Source organism: Synchytrium microbalum, assembly GCF_006535985.1.
Source record: "Synchytrium microbalum strain JEL517 chromosome Unknown SmJEL517_scf0010, whole genome shotgun sequence".
Taxonomy (NCBI): domain Eukaryota; kingdom Fungi; phylum Chytridiomycota; class Chytridiomycetes; order Synchytriales; family Synchytriaceae; genus Synchytrium; species Synchytrium microbalum.
The window spans coordinates 31,086-49,524 of NW_022158359.1; the positions used below are offsets into that span (position 1 = coordinate 31,086).

The window sequence follows — 18,439 nt, forward strand, 5'->3', positions numbered from 1 at the left end:
CGCTGCAAAAAAAACATTACTATCGTGTCGCAGTAGGAAGCAGCACAAACACCCCTCAAACACCAACACAATGTGAACAGCTAACTTTGTAATTGTTCTATAACATTACAAAACACTACATTAATGCTACAATGCTGATACTTTTTTATATCTCGTTAAACTAAACTCATCGTTCCATATCAACACTATCAACATCCATATTAGGATCCTCCTCAATCTGCCCCTCTTCCTCTTCTTCTCCGCCTTCCATATCGTCCAAGAAGGCTTCTTCTTCTTCTTCAAACACTTCTTCAATCACTTCTTGTTCTTCTCCATTAGCATCAGCAGCAGGACTGTGTCCATCAGATTCGTACATCTCGTCCTCATCTGCTGCTTCGTGTTCTTCAAGATTTCCATGTTCTGGGTGCACTGTTTCTTGTGGCGCTGGATCTGATAATTGTTGTACGGGTAGTTGAAGAGTAGCGACAATAACTGGTGCTGTGGTAGCAGCAGGTATCGATGTTGCTACTGTTGGTGGTGTATACTCAGCCATACCTGGTGGCAATGGTTGACTAGATTCTCGTTGTGCTGATGATGCAATTGGGACGGATGATGACGATGAAGATGCCGCTGCTGTTCGTTGAGTTGGTTGGCTTGCTAAGACAGGAGGTTTGGGTGCAGGTGGAAGACCGTTTGGGTTGATTTTGTTTTGCATGTCGAGCATACGGCAGTATTGTACTGTTTGAGGGTTTGAATATGGTCGATATTTTTCTAAGAAAAAAGGCTTGCTGAGTTGAATGAGCCAAAACTATAATTCCAGAATATTATACCGTATTCTCGATCAACATTCTTGACCTGGTTCTTGGGATCTAGTATCGGTGCAGTATGCACAAAGTTATGTGGTATTTCTAATGATGGGACGTTATGTTTGACCCATTCTAACGATGTAGTGATATCCCTAAACACACGACGATTAGCGAAAAAAAGCGTTTAAGGCCTGTACAGATTTGCAAGTTACCTGGCAATAGTATCATCTCGTGGTAGATCTGGTTGAACAGACTGATCTGAAAAGAAGGAATTGGTAGCTTTGACTATCGCCAACCATTCTTGGTCATAGCTAAATTCGTATGGACCTTCGTCAGCAGTCTCAAATTCAAGCACCTGCAAAAAAAACCGCAAAGACAATTCAACAAATGGTTCATCTCGAACGTGCAAATACACAAGTGCATACCTGTAAGAATTGCCGGTGAGGCAGCACCTTGTCCAATGACAAGAATCTTGTCCTGGTTGGGAATCCATTCACTCCATTAGAATATATTTTGCCAGCAGGAATTCCTGATGATGCCGCTGTGCTTGTTGTTTGGGCCGCTACAGATGATGACGAAGAGGCTACTCCAACACCTGGCGGTAGTGGTTCATCCCGTCCGACAGCATCATCAACCTTAAGTTTCTTGGCAGGCGATTCTTCTAAAGCTGCTGGTTTCTCTTCTTCGTTTACAGGTTGTTCACTAGTTACAGCTGGGGCAATGGACTCGGCTTTGGCTTGGGTAGCATCTGGATCTTCATCCTCATCGTCATCGCCCAAATCGATCTCATCTGGATTCTTGGCTGGTGCTGCTGAGCTTCCTGCTGGTACTGCTGGTGGTGGAGCAGCACCGTGTATTACCAGTGCTGCAAACTTTACGTGGAGATGTGCTGCAAACCAATACGATGGTTTTAGACGGTTTAAGAGGAATTCACCAGCGGGACTGCCCAGTGTGTTTGACCGTATCTAGTATCAATTTCAGTGTCGGTGAACATTGATGTCGAGAGATTGATGTAGTTTTTTTGGCTGGTGACAGCAACATACCTCATTCTCCAGGAACCTCTTTATACTGAGTAGCTGCTTGATATTTCCATGCTGAGCAACACCACGCGGCCAATCGTGAGATAGAAAGACGTCCAGAGGAGTTTTGAGCTTCAAGAGCAAAACAACGACATGTGAGTTGGCTCGACAAGAGTCCAATTCCAAACTTTTCAATTACCTGAGCGAGTCTATACACATTAAACTTTCTAACATGATAAACAGATGTCTTGTCGTAGCTGCTTAGTGGTTCTCGTTCATAAAAGCCTAGCAACGAAACGACTTTGAGCCAAGAATCAAAGCTGATGAGCTGTCACCAAATACCATTGTTGTAGTGTCTTGGATTATAGATCCCCGTCAGCCCAGAGATACGCAGTGGACCGAAACGGATGACGTTCGCAAAGCCTAAAAAGTACATGTTTGGAGCTACCCATCCACCATGAAACCTACATGCGGCGTGTGTGAGCTCAAAAAAAGGAACTAGCCAAGCACCATGAGCTTTTCCACACATACAGCTCGTATAAAAAGTTGGAAGCCTCGTGATTTCCACCAATAAAGACGGTAGGATACGGAGCTTTGGCCTGCCCACTGTAGTATTTGTGGAAGGTTCCAAGTTCACGATACTTGTCCTTGATGTTCATTGCAGCCATATCCAGTTCATTTCGGACCGACTAGGTAAGCGTATTAGTAAACAGTATATGTATAAAATAACATGAAAATGCATAATAAATCGCGAATTGACGTACCTGGAAGTCACCACAGATGAGCAGCAGGTCGATGGTGATTCCATATTGTTTTTCAGTTTTACGCAGAGTTTGATAGACAGTGTCCAGCTCGCCGTGGAGGCATCCTTCTACTGCTATCCGCATCGCCGATTATATATCAGGCAGCCTGGTCTCTCTTCTTTGCTAGCTGATTCAAACCAGACAAGATATGGCAGTCAAGAATGTGGAAGTAGAAGTGCCAAAGACGCCAATTGAAGAAGATATCAAGGCTCCTGGTTGGTTTGTACGTGATCCATACGCTTATTTTGTTAATCTACTCTGTATCTGACATCAAATTCACCATCATCAAAAAGCAACAATTGTCGGACGTTGCTGACTACTGGAAGAATGAACTGGTGGCATTACTGGTATCAAATACCCCCATTGATTTGTATCTGATCGCAATGACGGTGTCAAGTTGACGACATTGTCTTGTAGCTTCATCAAAGGAAACCAAGCTATGCTCAAACGTTAATGGATAAGGCGACTACGTTTGATCAATGGACTGCCGCTGCTGAAATGCTCGACAAGATTGAAGGTACCATCATAAATCTATCACATTCATGGTCATGGGGTGCTGATGTGATACAACTAGGACATGACAAGTGGAAGGCAAATCCAGTATCATCAGACTACGATTACCGACTCGTACAAGATCGACTAGCACAGCTCAAAAAGATTCGTGAATCTGGGGATCTCATGTCCATGATCTACTACTTACGGACATCTATAACCAGGAATTTGGGTGATTGTGGAAACTACAAGGTACATAGTTGACGTGTCGCCAAAAAAAAGCCCTTGGTGTTCTTATCATAGCATTGTTTTCTGCATTAGCTGTTCGGTGTAGCGCATCTAGGCACCAAGAATCTGATTGACGAGTATCAAGAAGAAGTAATGACAATGCTGAAAACAATATGTGATATGGAGGCACCAGATCAAGTTGACGAAAGCTTCAAGTATGATTGCTTCATGAACATGCAAAAAGCGTTTGGAAGGACTGCGTTGCTTTTGAGTGGTGGTGGAACATTTGGTAATGCATACATGGATGTTTTGCGCTTTCTTTCTGGCCTAACATTCCCACACTTTTGCAACAGGTCTGGCTCATCTGGGAGTCCTTAAAGCTCTGCATGAAGCCAAACTACTACCCAAAATCGTTAGTGGGTCCTCAGTCGGATCTTTGATTGCTGGTATATTGTGTGTGAGGACAGATGAAGAGATTGGCCAACTGTTTTGTCGTGAGACGTATAATCTGGTAACGAAAATCTTTGCTGTTACGGAGTATTTTTTTCACCACACTCACTTTTTCGCATTATTAGAACACATTCGAAAGACCAGGAGAAGGAAACCTGTATTTGCGTCTAACACGATTTCTGAGACACGGAGTCATATATGACGGAGAAGTCTTTAGAGAATCTGTGAAGGAGAATCTGAAAGGTGTTGGGAATAATAATACGCGTGGAGATATGACCTTTCTCGAAGGTATTGGATCGAGTGCCTGCACTCTTCTTTTGTTGCTCATTAACCACTATTCTCCATATAGCATTCAACCGAACAAAACGAATTTTAAACATCACAGTCAGTTCATCGACAGTCTATGAAATGCCCAGGTTGCTGAATTACTTGACGGCTCCTAATGTGGTAAGTGCACAAAAAAAGAGCCTGCAACACATGTGATAATGAGCTTCAACTCACTTATCCTTGCTTTCTTCCATCTAGCTCATCTACTCTGCTATGTAAGACCAAGGCCTTATAAATTCGAGCACTAGATGTCTCCTCACACGTTTTCGTCTTGGATTAGATGCTGCTCATGTGCCATTCCATTCGTATATCGCTCTGCTCCTTTACTGATGAAGGATCGATCTGGGAAAGTCACTGCTTGGAATCCATCTGGTAAAATTACTTTGAATGCTATGGTTCTAGATAGTGCTAATATGCTTTTTATCATTAGGCCAAGTGTGGATTGATGGATCAGTCGAAAAGTGAATCAATATTTCGTCCTGTACGCAGCTTTTTTGGCCTGATCAGTGTTTTCTTGATAGTGATTTACCAATGGCTCGCATTTCGGAATTGTTTGGTGTTAATCACTTTATAGTGTCACAAGGTTTGAATTTCGGCTACTTTCAACACTAGCACTCAAGAGTCTAACAAACCGTCTAATCATCAGTGAATCCACATGTCGTACCATTCATGCAAACCTCATTTTCGCCCTCCTTAATAAGTCGACTGGTTGGGAGTACGTCGTCCGTGTTGAGATCAGAGTTGCAACATCGTCTTGGACAGGTATTTTGAGGACATGCGACCTTCCTTTTGCACTCGTAATCTAAAAACTCACATTTATAACATTTACCATATAGCTGTCAGACGTCGGCCTATCATCCAGTCTCACATACCGAGCTCAAGCAATACTCGTGCAAAAGTATTACGGAGACGTAACAATCGTCCCAACAATGACAATATCCGACTATGGACGCATAGTAACCAACCCCACAACCGACCTCTTCAACCGATACCTCATATCAGGAGAACAATCTACATGGCCGTTAATCCCACTCATGCGAAATCACATTCAAATTGAAATGTGTATTTCAGAGTGTATGTATAGTCTGAGGACTAAGAAGTTGGCTGGTATGAAACAGGATGAGAGGGAGGGGTGGAAGAAGATTGGGCAGAGGTTGAATGGGGTAGAGAAGGATGTTATTATATCGCAGCCTGATTTGTCGAGATAGATGAGGGGTTTAGAGTGTATATAGTGCCTTTGGCAAGGGAGGGTGCCTACATATATTAAGTTTCTGTTGAATTTGGTGTCGAAGTGACGGTCGGTACCTTTTTTTCTTTCTTCGCTTTGATGAGGATGTGTGATGGGTATTGTGTTTACATTCTGGGGGAACAGGCACGTTCAGGTATATTGGAAGTGGAGCCCTTCAATGCTTCAGCTCGAAAGGATATCAATCCTCGTTAAATGGTTTGAATTTACTTGTGTGCTGGAACTTTTTTTGTTGTTACCTGCATATTTGACACCAATTTGATCGAACTCCAATAGTCAATGTCATCAGATATTGGTGTATTTCAGGCACAGATTGCAATGACCTCAAGTTGGCCGTGTTTCATTGTAGATTCATCCGCGTAAATCTTGCGGGTAGTTAGATAAGTAACAATGATAGATGGGGCCACAGCCGCTGAAGTCCTCGAATGATTCAACGTGACATGCTTTCGAGATTCGCAACAAATAGGCTCAAAGCTTACGTCTTGATGTGATCATTCCAGGTGACGAAGCATATGCATCATCAGAGTGCGACACAGACTCGTGCAACATTGACTAGCTCAACTACAAAAGGACTTGGCAAGTGGTGTTCTCATGCCTACGATTCACTATCTACGGACACCCTTGGGTGATTGTGGAAGCTCAAAGGTAATGTTGATGTCGCAAAAATACTATCGGCTCTGCGGACATCACACATTTTTTGCAATAACTATTCGGTGTTGTTCATCTAGGCCCCAATAACCTGGTTAACGAGTATCAGGATATAATCATGACCAGGCTGAAAAAATATGTGACAATATGGAGGCACTGGATCCGGTAGTTTTAATGTAATTGCTAAGATTAGGTCAAGTGTGGATTGATGGATCAGTCGAAAAGTGAGACATAGGTATAGTTTGGGTTTCAATTTTTGCTGACAAAGTCTTCGTGCACGAATGATGACTCTGGGAGCCTCTGATACCTTGAATGATATGAATTAAAGTGAAAGGAGGGTATAATGATCTAGTGCTATTGAAGTGGGAACCAGTGGCGTCCAATGAGGGAATGTGATGTATAGATACAATTAAAGTTACATGCACGTTTGTACTAGATGTCAGGAGTGTTTTGCGTCAATCTATGTGGCTTCGATTTGTTGCGACAGAGAGAGTGGAGCGAATAGCCAATTACTGATTCTCAGTGAAGAAGGCAACTACTGATTGTCATCATTTGAATTCGAATCTTCAGGTCTTCCTCCTAACGGTCCTCTAAACCTTCTTCTAGGATCAACCTAAGATACGACGAAGCGTGCTTCAATGTTGAGCTCTTACGGACGCGAAAAAGCAATACCAGCAGTTAAAGCGACATACCACACTCCTTTTACAAGCAAAATACGATTCCTGTAATAATCGACATTCTTTGGGAACACTTTCATCGTGTTTCTTATCCAGACACTCTTTTACTCGATTTTTTTCCACAAGCACACAATCAGAAGCTGAGAGACACACTACTAGATCATCAAATAGTTTCTTGCATGATGGCATGCTGGTAAAAGAGACTCGCCCTTGAGATGTCAACGCACTGTATTCTACTTATTGGCCTGAATTTGTTAGAAGTTGACGGGAGGGATTACAGGCACTGAAAGCTGGAAGGAAATCTCAGCTGGCTACGCTATTACGTGTCATGACACTGTTGTCAACTGAGTTTGATCATGCCTACTGCTATTCCAACGAAAGTTCCGTGCTTGTCGTGTAGAGTAAAAGTGAAAAAAGCAGAACTCCAAGAGGCCAAGCTTCACCAATGCTAATCTTTGGGAGCTCGCAGTTCCCATTCAGCTTTATTACACGTATATGTGTACGCTGCCACCGCACAATTAGTAGTCCAATCAAACGATCTTGATGACTCGACCGCTGCGGGGCAAAGACCTTGCAATGCGAAATGCGAAGGACAACGAAGGCGACGCGTTCACCAGTATCGTTAGCGTATTCGGTACTCATATATTTATATGAGCCAAGTGGCTCCATACTGGCTATTCAACCCCTGGAGTAATGCGAGTCATCACCCTTATTTTCCTTGCCTTCGCCGTTGCGTCTCACATAGGGCTCCGACAAGGAACTTTTAGAGGATAGGAATGGAGCAGAGATGGAAGTCGTTTATAATATTTGCCATATCGACATTGTCCCTCGTCCATGCTGATGTTATAACGTATGTCGTTGAACGCCAGAAGAGCACAGCAATCCACCGAACTGACTATTTTGTTTGTTTCTACGCAGGATTCCGACAAAATTCAATGTTTTGACCGCGGATAGCAGTACCACATCATCAAAGTTATTTGCTGGTACTGGGCTTCAGTGGCATGGCGCTGTAAGTTACCTTTGTTTTTGTCACTAACCACCAAATGTTTGGTGGTAGGAGGTCTTGGCAAACCACCACAGCTGATTTTTCTTCAAATTGTTTGAAATAGTTGGAAGGCATAATCAGTCTTGGAACTCCAGCGCAGAAATTCAGTGTGATACTCGATACAGGTAAACTTGTAAAGCTTCGAGGCGACCGATGACTTTGCTGATATCGTACACAACAGGTTCGCACGATTTGTGGGTGCGTTCTTCTCAGTGTTCTGGATCATCAGCTTGTCAGTCATCGAATGCGAAATTCAATACTGGAGCTTCCTCAACTTGGGTTCAGACTTCTTCGTCAGTCGAATTTGGGTACGAGGGCATTTGTTTGCAAATTTGGACACGAACTCATACTGAGCTTCCGACATCATAGACCTTACGGTGATGGAACGGATGCGAATGGAAGAAAGGGAACAGATACACTCTCTATAGCAGGAATTTCCGTAAACAAGCAAAATTTCGGAGTAGCAGACAGCATCTCAACGCCCAATGTCAATCTCGGCTCCGATGGAATCATGGGCTTACCCGCCGCGACCTTCTACCAGCCCTTTGATAATAACTACGTACCCGGCAACATGTACGTCTCGGGCGTATTGGACTCTAATGTATGGGGATTCTGGTACAACAACTCGCAAGTCTCGCTTGGCCAGAACTACCTGGATGGCCAACTGACGATTGGCGGATACGCGTCGTCTTTATACACTGGCTCGATATCATGGATACCGTTAGCGTGGAGTCCTTCGGCACTTCCCAATAGTATATTTGGGTTGGGTTTATACTGGTTTCTTTCGCTGAGTAGTATTCAGGTGGGAACTGGGCCTAATTTGATCACCACGACTACAACGCCCGCTTCTGCGGGTCAATCGTTGGATGGGTTTCAGCTTAATGGCGCTGGTGAACTCCCCATTTTGATTGATACTGGCACGACATTGACCTTGTTACCCGCGGGCTTGATAAAGTATGTACTCTGGAAGACGCTTTGTGATCCGAGATAAATTGCTGATGCTGAGTTTCAAACACTAGTGCGATTGTCAGTGCGTTGCAAGGAATTTCGTATGGAAACGGTTTGTATGGGCCGAATTGTGCTGCCTTGCCTGTCTCACAATATCCCACTATTTATTTCACCATGGGCGGTGTCACTCTGGTAAGTGTACTGATTTTGAGTTGTTTGGTTGAAAACGAAGATTCTCATACACTCTTGCCTCTTAGCCTTTGGCTCCCAAAAATTACGTGTTGCCACTAAGTTGTACCGGTTATTATGCATTCGGCAGTCTAGGTGGCTCACTGTTCTCGGATTTTGACGGTGCGATTTTTGGCGCACTGTCACAGGCCGCTTTCTATAATATCTTTGATTGGTAAAGCATTGATTTTTGATGGTCGTATTTGTATTCAACAAAGAAGCTAACTACAGATCAATGATTTAGGTCTGGACGCCGAATAGGGTTTGCAGCTTCTAGTAGTACTGGCGCGGGGTGAGATCCGAAAGGCGCCTGCCGTGTTCTCCAAGGAGTAACAGCTAACATTTTCCCTTTGTCTTTTATCAGAATCAGTGCAGCTGTGCCATCATCGGCTCCAAAACCACCCGCAATCGTAGCTCCAACTGCATCTGCTGTACAAGTGGTCCCAACAACCACAGTCGCAAGTGTCGCAACAGGCACTGCAACTAATGGAACTGGAGCCATTTCGAGTCCTGTTGCTCAGAACGCGACTAGTAGTTCATCACATCGAACGCTGGCTGTCTCGAATGTATTTATGATACTTTTAGTTGCACTACTTTCTGGGTTGTATATAGTGTTATAATCACTGTTATCTTAATCGTAATATCTCTTTTTTACATACATATTAATGTCGAAATGATGTTGAAAGGGTTACTTGGTAATGTCAGGGCGGACAGACTTGAGCCTGATGTTCTAGGCACGTAATTATTGGACTTCCGCCAGTGCAAAGAATTTTTACGTGCCATGGAGGATGAAAGCTAGGACATGACGAGATACATTCTAACTCTTAATCGTGCAGCGACCGTTTAGTTGGGACGGCTCTAAAATCGTAAAAATTGACAAAACCCTGTGTGGACTGTCGTAACACTTCCGAAGTAACAAACAATCAACATCAAGCAGGAATTTGACCCGTCAAGAGTCCGCTTTAATGCTCATGTTAAGGATCCGGCATTCAAACAGTTAATCTCAAGCAATGATGTCGCTGAAGAGCAGATTCGGAACCATTTTCAGACGTCGACGTCGGCTTTCTGTTGTCGAAGAGAGCAAGGTAAGCTACAGTACGGAACAAGCTATTTTTAAACTTTTTAACTGCACACTAACGCTTGAATTATCTCAGCCTGCTGCATCCATCATTGCTGAAGCTGAAGAAGAAAATCAAATCATGGCAGCCACCACGACATTAATAAACGAAAACACTACCCCCAGCCAGACGGATGTCAGACCTGGATCGCCGACTGTATCTGTATCAGATGTACAGACGAGTCCAGTTGTGCCTCAGCCTGATCTGGTCCAGCTCGTGAGTTTTGCTACAACAGAAAAACAGTGGTTCTTGTGATGACACTAACGATCAAAACCCCTTTTCAGCCAACGTATGCTGATAGTGCAAGGACATATACACATTATCGCGTCAAACGAGCTTATACACCTCGTGAACCTGACGAACTGGTGCTCAACCTGGGCGATCTCATAACCGTTAGCGAGGCGTTTCATGATGGTATGTGCTTCCCCAGTTTGCTTGATCCAAGGTGACTGTCTGACAATATTACATGTACAGGCTGGGGTCGCGCATACTCGCAGACTCGGGGACAGTATGGAATGGTTCCATTTGTCGCGTTAGAGGAGTTAGCCGACCAGACAATGGATTCGTTGATTATCGCAAAGGGTGGTAGCTCAACGCCAGCTCCCGAGGATCTATCGGACTTGAAGTCATGGTTGAATCCTCCAGATTTTAGACTGACTCTGTTTACGCTCAAGGAGAAGAGACTCATAACAACCAGAGGCTGGCTTTTGGATGAATTGAGTCAATGGATGGAGAATGGTGATGAATCCGTCTATTGGCTGTCTGGGGTAGCAGGTGTTGGGAAGTCTGTTGTGGCTGGATCTTTTGCTCATGAACTACAGCAGAGGAAGAAGCTGGCTGCTCACTTCTTTTGTAAACACGACGAACGTGCCCGTAATGATCCTTTACGAGTAATTACCACATGGGCGTTCCAGTTAGCGGCTTTTGATCCCGATATAAGGCAGGCACTACGAGATTTGCACCGAGCTGAACCCAACTTCCTAGTCAATACCCCATCGATTGGTATGCAATTTGATCAGCTTATAGCTAAACCGTTATCAAAGTATCGTGGCGAGAAGGCCGTTATATTGCTAGATGCACTGGACGAATGTGCTATAGAAGGTAGCAAACCCCGAGGAGATTTTCTACAAACGCTTGGTAGACACTTTGCCAGCCTTCCCAAGAATATTGTCGTGTTTGTGACGAGTCGTCCGCTGCAAGATTTGCGGAAGCAATTATCGGACTACAAGCCGAGGATTATGGAATTAGGAGACGTATATAATTTGAATGACATTAAGCTCTACTCGCTATCTCGAATGAAGAGGCTACGCCCTATCTTAGAATCAGATACCGAAGTTGACTCACTCGCCGATAAACTATCAACAATGGCACATGGTCTCTTCGTATGGCTGTATCTGGCATGTGATGCAATGGACAAGTCTGATGATCCATCTGAAACCATACTGGAGTTGGAGGAGCGTACTCTTGGCAACGACGAAGATCGTATGGATACTATATATACTAGAGCGCTTGTCTCCAGCTTTAGAGGTTCCGACGAACCTGCCATGCAGCTATACACCGTGCTTGTAGGAGCACTTGTAGCCCTTCGAACACCAATGTCTGTCGAAGACCTTGCTCTGTTATTAGATGTACCCTCAAGCAAAGTAAGGCTGAGCTTCACTCGTCTCGAGTCTCTGCTAGTAATGTCTAAATCGTCAGTACAGCTGATGCATAAATCAGTGGCAGATTTCATCGCTTCCCCAGAGCGTTGTGTTGGTGAAGCCCTACCATTCTATATAGACCGGAAGTTAGCCGAGGCACATCTCGCCAAAATGTGCTGCCTGTCGCTTCCAGTGAATCTGAAACTGGAAAATATTCAGGTGCATATAGAGCGGCTTAGAGGCACTGCACCGTCGTCAACTCCTGGATATGTTAGCTATGCTTTCGTCCACTGGGGCGACCATCTAAATTCTATAGAACAGCTGGATCCGGAATTAAGAGAGATTCTCGGCCAAACACTTCAACACTTTGGCCGTGCCATGCTTATAGTAGCAGTGCTAAAGAACTTGCCTGTTGCTCTTAAACATATACTGAAAGTCGGTGGTGGGCCTACGCTATTAAAATCCGCTGAAGATGTCCATTTCTTCAAATCAGCCATACTCTTTGAAGCTGCCGCATCCGATAATCCGGAAATATGTGACGTCTTACTGGAATATGGAGGTGCTGATGTAGAGTGTCTCAACGAAACGAGGCAGACTCCTCTTTACGTCTGCTCCTTTGCTCACACGAGGCCCGATGTGGTGAAGGTGCTACTTCGTCATGGAGCCAATACCGATTTCAGAAACCCAACTGGAATGACTATTGACACTGTCGCGACGGGATCAGCCGCAAAAGAAATCGATAATGAGCGGATTCGTCGTAAAGTGAAGCTAGACGAAACCCATATGGTAAGATTTTCGGTCGCCAGATTGTAAGACGAGTGTGCGCTAACGCCCCCTGATTTAGGACGATTTTATGAATGCTGCGAGACTGGCAGACCTTGGGCGCTTGAAGCACCTGATGACATCTAATCCGACTATAAACATCAACCGACAATACCCTGAATGTAGTAACAAGACGCTCTTGCTTGTCGCATCTCAATATGGATCCGTCGATGTCGTGACTTATTTGCTAAACATTGGAGCAGATCCCAATATAGTGGACGTCCTTTATCTGAGCCCACTGCATCATGCTTGCGTGTATGGATCCCTTCCCATCGTCAAAGCACTAGTAGAGGCCGGGGCATGTGTAGAAGCAGAAGGGAGAGAACGCAGGAGTGCCTTTTTCAGCAATGCCTTCCTCAGACCTATCGATCTGGCCTGTGAGAAGGGGTATACAGATATAGTTAGCTGGTTGCTCGCTAATGGAGCCAGTGCGTCTGCTCTCGAGCCGGGAAAGATCCATCCTCTTTTGTATGCCGCAATAGGAGACTCTATAGAGGTATCCCAGCTCCTAATAGGCAAAGGAGTCGATGTCAATTACCAAAGCAGGTATCTCGGCACAGCTCTATTCGCCGCGGCCATATTTGGAGCCGAGAATGTCGCCCAGTATTTGATTGGTATCGGGGCAGACACGGAGCTTGGATGGAATGCACCGGGTTTGGAAACAGAAGCCTTTCGATCTCCCGTTGTGTCGCCATTGATGGCAGCCGGTATGAAGGGATACCAGAATATCTTTGCTTTACTGCTACCTAGATCTGCACCAGGTGAAAAGCGGGTTCGTCTTGAGATGCGGAATAGAGACTCGTGGTCGTTTGTGGATTTCACGCCGTTTATGCTCGCAGCTATGGCAAACGAGCCTGAATTGGTGCGATTGATGCTAGAGTATGGTGCTGATGTAGATGGTGCTAGTGTCGCTTCAAGCTCGGCTGGTTTGAGCGGAGAGACGACACCATTGCTGAATGCAGGATACTATGGACGTATAAATATTGCTAGGATGTTATTGGAGGCTGGTGCCAACAGTGATGCCCGAGCGCCGAACGGATGGTCTTGCTTGCTTATGGTAGCAGCCAGTTCGATAATAGGTGAACGTGGAAAGTCAGATATGGTCCGTCTCCTGCGGTTTTATAAAGCTGATCTAGATGATGTTGATCTTGCCGGAAACACGGCTGTGCATCTAGCAATTGTTATGAAAGCTACACAGATGGTGGATACGTTGGTAGAGCTCGGAGCTAGAATTGATATTGTAAATAATCTAGGGAATACCGGTTTGCATGAAGCTGTTCGGCAGCGAGCTGCGGGTATGGTCAAGATCTTGACGGAAAACGGTGCTGATAAGGCTGCAAGGAATAAGGACGGCATGACTCCGCTGCAGATTGCTGTTAGGGAAGGATATCATGAGCTGGTGCAGTTTTTGAAGTGAAGTAATGGGGAATTAGAGTAATGGACGCATAATTTATGTGACTTATTGATACTTTAATATTGTAGTATGTTCATAGTAGTATTGAAACGCTGTAGTTTGTCTAAATGTTGTAGAAGCCTTTTTACGATGTGAATTAAATGAAAAATTATAACAAACCTAACTGAACTCGTAGCCTCACTGTGATCTCTTAGAAAGATATATCGCATATTCTACCTGCTGGTCGTTGGTGATCGACTAGTCTCCCTCACGTAAATTTCGTAGGTTTGGATTTGACGCAAGTACTGCAAACTTGGCGAGGGAGTCAACAGCTGGCCCAACGACCACTGGAATGCCACCTTTAACGCTACGCGACAGGGAGTATGGCCTCTCGGATATGTCACCTCCCACATTCTTGCCACCGGAATTCTGGCAGAGGTTGCTTTGCAGGGGTTCGTTCTTGAGGCTCATGTCGCACCATAATATGTTAACATGGAGATTCGAATTTGCGAGTCTAAGAACGCACTTTAAAGCTTAATACTGCATCAGAATCCTATCAAATACTCAAACATGGACGCCTTGAAGCGGAAGCTTGGTTTATTATTCAGAAGCCATAAACAACACCCACACCTCGTCACAAAGGACGCTAAGGTATGGTGGAGTACATTCCACTGGTTTTACAAGGGGGCTACAAGGTCTGATTTCTTTTCTCTCAGGTCTCCACCTTGAGCATCGCCAGTGGACCGGATCTTGTCGACGACTCAACCATGATCGAAGAGTTATCCATATCAGCCGACCAAACAGTCGCAGGACGAATCTATTCAGGTGGATCGCATGCAAAGACTACTGGTGTTGCATCTAAAGTTGGGGATTCCAGGCCTGTAAGTTTCAGTATTATTTGAGAATTCCGTTTGGGACAAGTCACTCAAGTTCAACCGCACCCAGCCATCAGATTCAGATATCGCCGAATCCTTCATTCAGTATCGAGTAAATGCCGCCTATGTGCCTTGTGAACCAGAGGAACTAGAACTTAATGTGGGAGATCTCATTACTGTTACTGCTGAGTTTGTTGATGGTAGTGTGGCAATGTACAGTTTACCTGCATTGAACTTCTGTCGACATCTTTTGCTTACGTTAGGCTGGAGCCGTGGATTCTCGCACGCTAGTGGTGAATATGGTCTAGTTCCCTTAGTAGCCCTTGAGGAACTGGTTCAACAGCTGGACTGGTCCGTACTTACGCCGACCCTTACAAGGACGAACAGTGCCACAAGTCACGATGACTTGTCGGATTTGCAGATATGGTTGAACCCTCCAGACTTTAGCTCGACCATCCTTGCACTGAAGCAAAAGAGGCATAGTTCGACCAGGGGCTGGCTCCTCGACGAATTGATGGATTGGACAAACAGTTATAGGGAATCCCGGGTGTACTGGCTGTCTGGTGTAGCAGGAGTAGGAAAGTCTGTCATATCTGGATGTTTTGCAGACGAATTGCGGCAACGAGATCAGCTAGCAGCACATTTCTTTTGTAAACATGACGAGCTTGCTCGCAATGATCCATTCAACGTAATCGCAGCATGGGCATACCAAATAGCTGCCTTTGATTCCGACGTTAGGCAGGCACTACGGGATTTGCATCAGGCTGAACCAAACTTTTTAATCAACACACCCTCAGTCGGTCTGCAATTCCAACAACTCATAGCTGAACCGCTATCCAAGTATCGTGGCGAGAAGGCTGTAATATTGATTGATGCACTGGATGAATGTGCGGTAGACGGTAGCAGGTCACGAAAAGAGTTTCTGCAAACACTTGGTCGTTACTTTGCTAGTCTTCCCCAGAATATAGCTATGTTTGTGACCAGTCGTCCATTACAAGATCTGCGGAAGCAGCTATCAGGATATACTCCACGAATGATGGAGCTAGGAGACACATATAATCTCAACGACATAAAGGTGTATGCATTATACCGCATGACTAGGCGACGTCGTATAATGGGATCAGATGAAGCGGTTATATTGCTTGCTGATAAACTATCCGTAATGGCTCATGGTCTGTTTGTGTGGTTGTGTCTGGCCTGCGATCAAATGGACAAATCTGACAATCCAACCCAGACAATCAGTGAGTTAGGCCAGCGAACGCTGGGAAATTATGAAGATTGGATGGGTACTGTATATACCAGAGCTCTAGTGTCGAGTTTTAGAGGAGCTGACGACACTGCTATGAAGCTGTACACCGTGCTAGTAGGAGCAATAGTAGCCCTGCGAACACCATTGTCTCTTGAAGACATTTCAGCTCTCGCCGATATACCCTTAACTCGAGTGAAGCTGAATCTGACTCGTCTCGAGTCGCTGTTAGTAATATCCAACTCATCAGTACAGCTAATGCATAAATCAGTCGCAGACTTTATAAGTTCCCCAGACCGATGTATTGGTGACGCCTCGCCGTTTTATATTGACCGAAGATTAGCGGAGGCACATCTTGCCAAAGTGTGTTTGCTCGCACTGCCGGCGAATCTGAGACTGGAAAGTATTCAGGGGCAGATTGAACTTCTTCGAGGCATTGTGCCGTCTGGTACCTCTGGTCATCTTAGCTATTCCTTCGCTCATTGGGGCGATCATTTGGATTCCCTTTTGGAGCTGGATGTCGAGTTAACAGATATTCTTACTCAAACACTTCAACACTATGATCGTGCCATGCTAATCGTAGCGGTACTGAAGAACTTGCCACTCGCTCTCAAACATATACTACAAGTCGGTGGTGGTGCTACGCTATTGAAATCCGCTGAAGAAATCCATTTCTTCAAATCCGCAATACTGTTCGAGGCAGCCGCGTCCGATAACCCAGAAATATGTGACGTCTTGCTGGAATATGGAGGTGCTGATGTAGATTGTCTCAACCAAACTAGGCAAACTCCTCTTTACGTGTGCTCTTTTGCTCACACGAGGCCCGATGTTGTTAGAGTGCTGCTTCGTCATGGAGCCAATACATATTTTATGACCCCAACAGGAATGCCTATCGACGCTGTGGCGACGGGATCAGCTACAAGGGAGATTGAAAATGAGCGTATTCGTCGTAAAGTGAAACTGGACGAGTCACACATGGTAGGACCTCGCTCGTCAAGTTTCTTAAACCTGTCTGGTTAACTGGCATGAACTTTAGGACGAGGCTATGAATGCAGCGAGACTGGCAGACCTCAGTAGCCTGAACCATCTGATAACATCCAATCCGAATATGAACATAAACCGACAATACCCAGAATGTAGTAGCAAGACACTGCTGCTTGTCGCATGTCAATATGGATCTCTCAAAGTCGTGGCTTATTTGTTGAGCAAGGGGGCAGATCCCAACATAGCTGATGTCCTTAATCTCAGCCCACTCCATCATGCTTGCGTCTGCGGGTCCCTTCCCATTGTGCAGGCTCTGGTAGAGGCTGGGGCAAAAGTAGACGCTGAAGGGAGAGAACGCAGGAGCGCCTTTTTCAGCAATGCTTTTGTCAGGCCTATAGATTTAGCATGTGAGAAGGGACATGTAGATATAATTAAGTGGTTGCTCGATATAGGAGTCAGTCCCTCAGCACTAGAGCATGGGAAGATTCATCCACTTCTATATGCAGCAATAGGAAACTCTGTAGACGTGTGTGAGCTGCTTTTAGGCAAAGGGGTGGACATCAACTATCAGAGTCGATACCTAGGCACAGCGATCTTTGCCGCGGCCATCTTTGGAGCAGAAACGGTAACCCAGTATTTGATTGGTGTTGGGGCAGACGCCGAGCTTGGATGGAATGCACCTGGTTTAGAAACCGAAGCTCTTCGATCACCCTCTGTATCGCCACTAATGGCATCGGGAATAAAAGGATACCAGAACATATTCGCTCTGCTGCTTCCAAAATCCGGTCCTGGTGAAAAGAGGGTACATATGGAAATACGACATCGAGACTCGTGGTTTGTTGTCGACTATACTCCATTTAGCCTCGCAGCTATGGCGAATGAACCAGAACTGGTACGGTTGATGCTAGAGTATGGAGCAGATGTCGACGCTGCTACTATCCCTTCGACTTCTACTTTATTGAGGGGTGAAACAACACCGCTGCTAACCGCAGGATATTATGGACGTATAAATATCGCCCGGATGCTATTGGAAGCTGGTGCGAACATTCACGCACGGGGGCCCAACGGAAGGTCTTGTTTACATATGGTCGCAGTCAGTTCGATTATAGGCGAACGTGGAAAATCAGACATGGTCCGTCTCCTACGGTTTTATAAAGCGAATCTTGATGATGTTGATCATGACGGTAATACGGCGGTGCATCTGGCAATCGTTATGAAAGCTACACAGATGGTGGATACACTAGTGGAACTGGGAGCTAGGATTGATATTGCAAATAATCTAGGCAACACGTGTCTGCATGAAGCTGTTCGGCAACGAGCAGCTGGTATGGTTAAGCTGTTGACAGAAAAAGGTGCAGATAAATTTGTAGAGAATAAAGAGGGCTTGACGCCTTCGCAAATTGCTGTCAAGGAGGGATATAATGAGCTAGTGCAGCTGTTCAAGCGAAGGAGCTCGATGGATTAA

General features: G+C 45.1%; 5 protein-coding genes across 5 annotated transcripts; 3 read left to right on the forward strand and 2 right to left on the reverse strand.

The window, feature by feature from the left end:
* Positions 1-166: 166 nt before the first annotated feature.
* Positions 167-2,691, reverse strand: SmJEL517_g02370 (uncharacterized protein; the record flags this gene model as incomplete). Its single annotated transcript, XM_031168298.1, has 9 exons — positions 167-717; positions 810-937; positions 998-1,140; positions 1,211-1,750; positions 1,829-1,936; positions 2,004-2,089; positions 2,147-2,268; positions 2,336-2,493; positions 2,569-2,691. 9 exons carry the CDS (start codon positions 2,689-2,691, stop codon positions 167-169), a joined length of 1,959 nt encoding a protein of 652 aa, XP_031025649.1.
* Positions 2,692-2,755: 64 nt separating this feature from the next.
* On the forward strand, positions 2,756-5,312 carry SmJEL517_g02371 (uncharacterized protein; the record flags this gene model as incomplete). Its single annotated transcript, XM_031168299.1, has 13 exons — positions 2,756-2,830; positions 2,901-2,954; positions 3,025-3,351; positions 3,421-3,616; positions 3,681-3,838; positions 3,903-4,065; positions 4,127-4,224; positions 4,303-4,319; positions 4,385-4,476; positions 4,535-4,565; positions 4,626-4,687; positions 4,751-4,866; positions 4,941-5,312. The coding sequence occupies 13 exons, from the start codon at positions 2,756-2,758 to the stop codon at positions 5,310-5,312; spliced, it is 1,761 nt and encodes a 586-aa protein (XP_031025648.1).
* Positions 5,313-6,533: 1,221 nt separating this feature from the next.
* SmJEL517_g02372 (uncharacterized protein) lies at positions 6,534-6,864 on the reverse strand (the record flags this gene model as incomplete). Its single annotated transcript, XM_031168300.1, has 2 exons — positions 6,534-6,611; positions 6,691-6,864. The coding sequence occupies 2 exons, from the start codon at positions 6,862-6,864 to the stop codon at positions 6,534-6,536; spliced, it is 252 nt and encodes an 83-aa protein (XP_031025647.1).
* A 3,045-nt stretch (positions 6,865-9,909) lies between these two features.
* Positions 9,910-13,893, forward strand: SmJEL517_g02373 (uncharacterized protein; the record flags this gene model as incomplete). Its single annotated transcript, XM_031168301.1, has 5 exons — positions 9,910-9,981; positions 10,051-10,230; positions 10,299-10,428; positions 10,489-12,440; positions 12,499-13,893. 5 exons carry the CDS (start codon positions 9,910-9,912, stop codon positions 13,891-13,893), a joined length of 3,729 nt encoding a protein of 1,242 aa, XP_031025646.1.
* Positions 13,894-14,439: 546 nt separating this feature from the next.
* SmJEL517_g02374 (uncharacterized protein) lies at positions 14,440-18,439 on the forward strand (the record flags this gene model as incomplete). The annotated part of the gene is made up of 5 exons (XM_031168302.1): positions 14,440-14,520; positions 14,586-14,750; positions 14,815-14,944; positions 15,008-16,968; positions 17,027-18,439. 5 exons carry the CDS (start codon positions 14,440-14,442, stop codon positions 18,437-18,439), a joined length of 3,750 nt encoding a protein of 1,249 aa, XP_031025645.1.